The sequence below is a fragment of the Trichinella spiralis genome (assembly GCF_000181795.1).
Source record: "Trichinella spiralis strain ISS 195 chromosome Unknown Scfld3426, whole genome shotgun sequence".
Taxonomy (NCBI): Eukaryota; Metazoa; Nematoda; class Enoplea; order Trichinellida; family Trichinellidae; genus Trichinella; species Trichinella spiralis.
In genome coordinates this window covers 1-708 of record NW_003530365.1, presented here as the reverse complement: position 1 = coordinate 708, position 708 = coordinate 1, and the positions used below count along the sequence as shown (strand labels likewise).

The window sequence follows — 708 nt, the reverse complement described above, 5'->3', positions numbered from 1 at the left end:
TGTATTATGCCTAAACTGATGAAAGGTGCAACGCCAAATGAACTAATTAAAGGTGTGACGGCAAATCTGATGTCAATCATTGGCCAAGTGTCAGAGCCAGCGTAACAATAACACAAACGCATAGCGACGCTTACCGTTCCTCTTGGGGGAGTAACGATCACCACTAGATTGGCACCGAAACAGAGTCTCGGCACTACGTCAATTGCGAATTTGCATAACTGCCTCTAGGACAGATACGTCTTACGAATTCACATAGGTGTTGAAATCCCATTGCACAAGATTTCAAACAACGTCCATTACCACACAAATGGACAGGGTCATCTCTTTAAACCGGTCTCTGGCCAGCACGGGACTAGGAGACTCCGCCGAGGGAAGTCTCCGTTAACGGGCAGGAGGGCGGGGGGCGGCGCGGGGGCGGTCGGGCTGAAAAAAAACCTTGCTTGAGATCCCATTGCTGGGATCCGAGCAAGGCGGCAGGCCTCTGGTACCGCAACCGGGAGAGGAAGAGGTGAGCTATGAAAATATGGACTTTGATCATTTGATACGGTTAGGGTCGCGTCGTGCAGTGTAACCCGTCGAACTCCTGCACACCACCCTATCTCACATTCTCCTAATCTTGCACTGCTATTCTCAAGCATTTACTTATTTAATACTCAAACTATAGCAGTGCTACAAACTCACTATGCTCAATGTCCTTGAAATGATCGA

The 708-nt window shown here is 48.7% G+C and overlaps 1 protein-coding gene across 1 annotated transcript; it reads right to left on the bottom strand.

Moving 5' to 3' along the window:
* Positions 1-317: 317 nt before the first annotated feature.
* Tsp_15300 (acetyl-CoA carboxylase, biotin carboxyl carrier protein) lies at positions 318-638 on the bottom strand. The gene is given in 2 exon segments (XM_003367932.1): positions 318-423; positions 436-638. 2 exon segments carry the CDS (start codon positions 636-638, stop codon positions 318-320), a joined length of 309 nt encoding a protein of 102 aa, XP_003367980.1.
* Between the last annotated feature and the right edge of the window lie 70 nt (positions 639-708).

What these genes read in the sequence shown, in the direction of transcription:
- Tsp_15300 (XM_003367932.1), bottom strand. Translation starts at nt 638, where the DNA reads ATGCTTGAGAATAGCAGTGCAAGATTAGGAGAATGTGAGATAGGGTGG.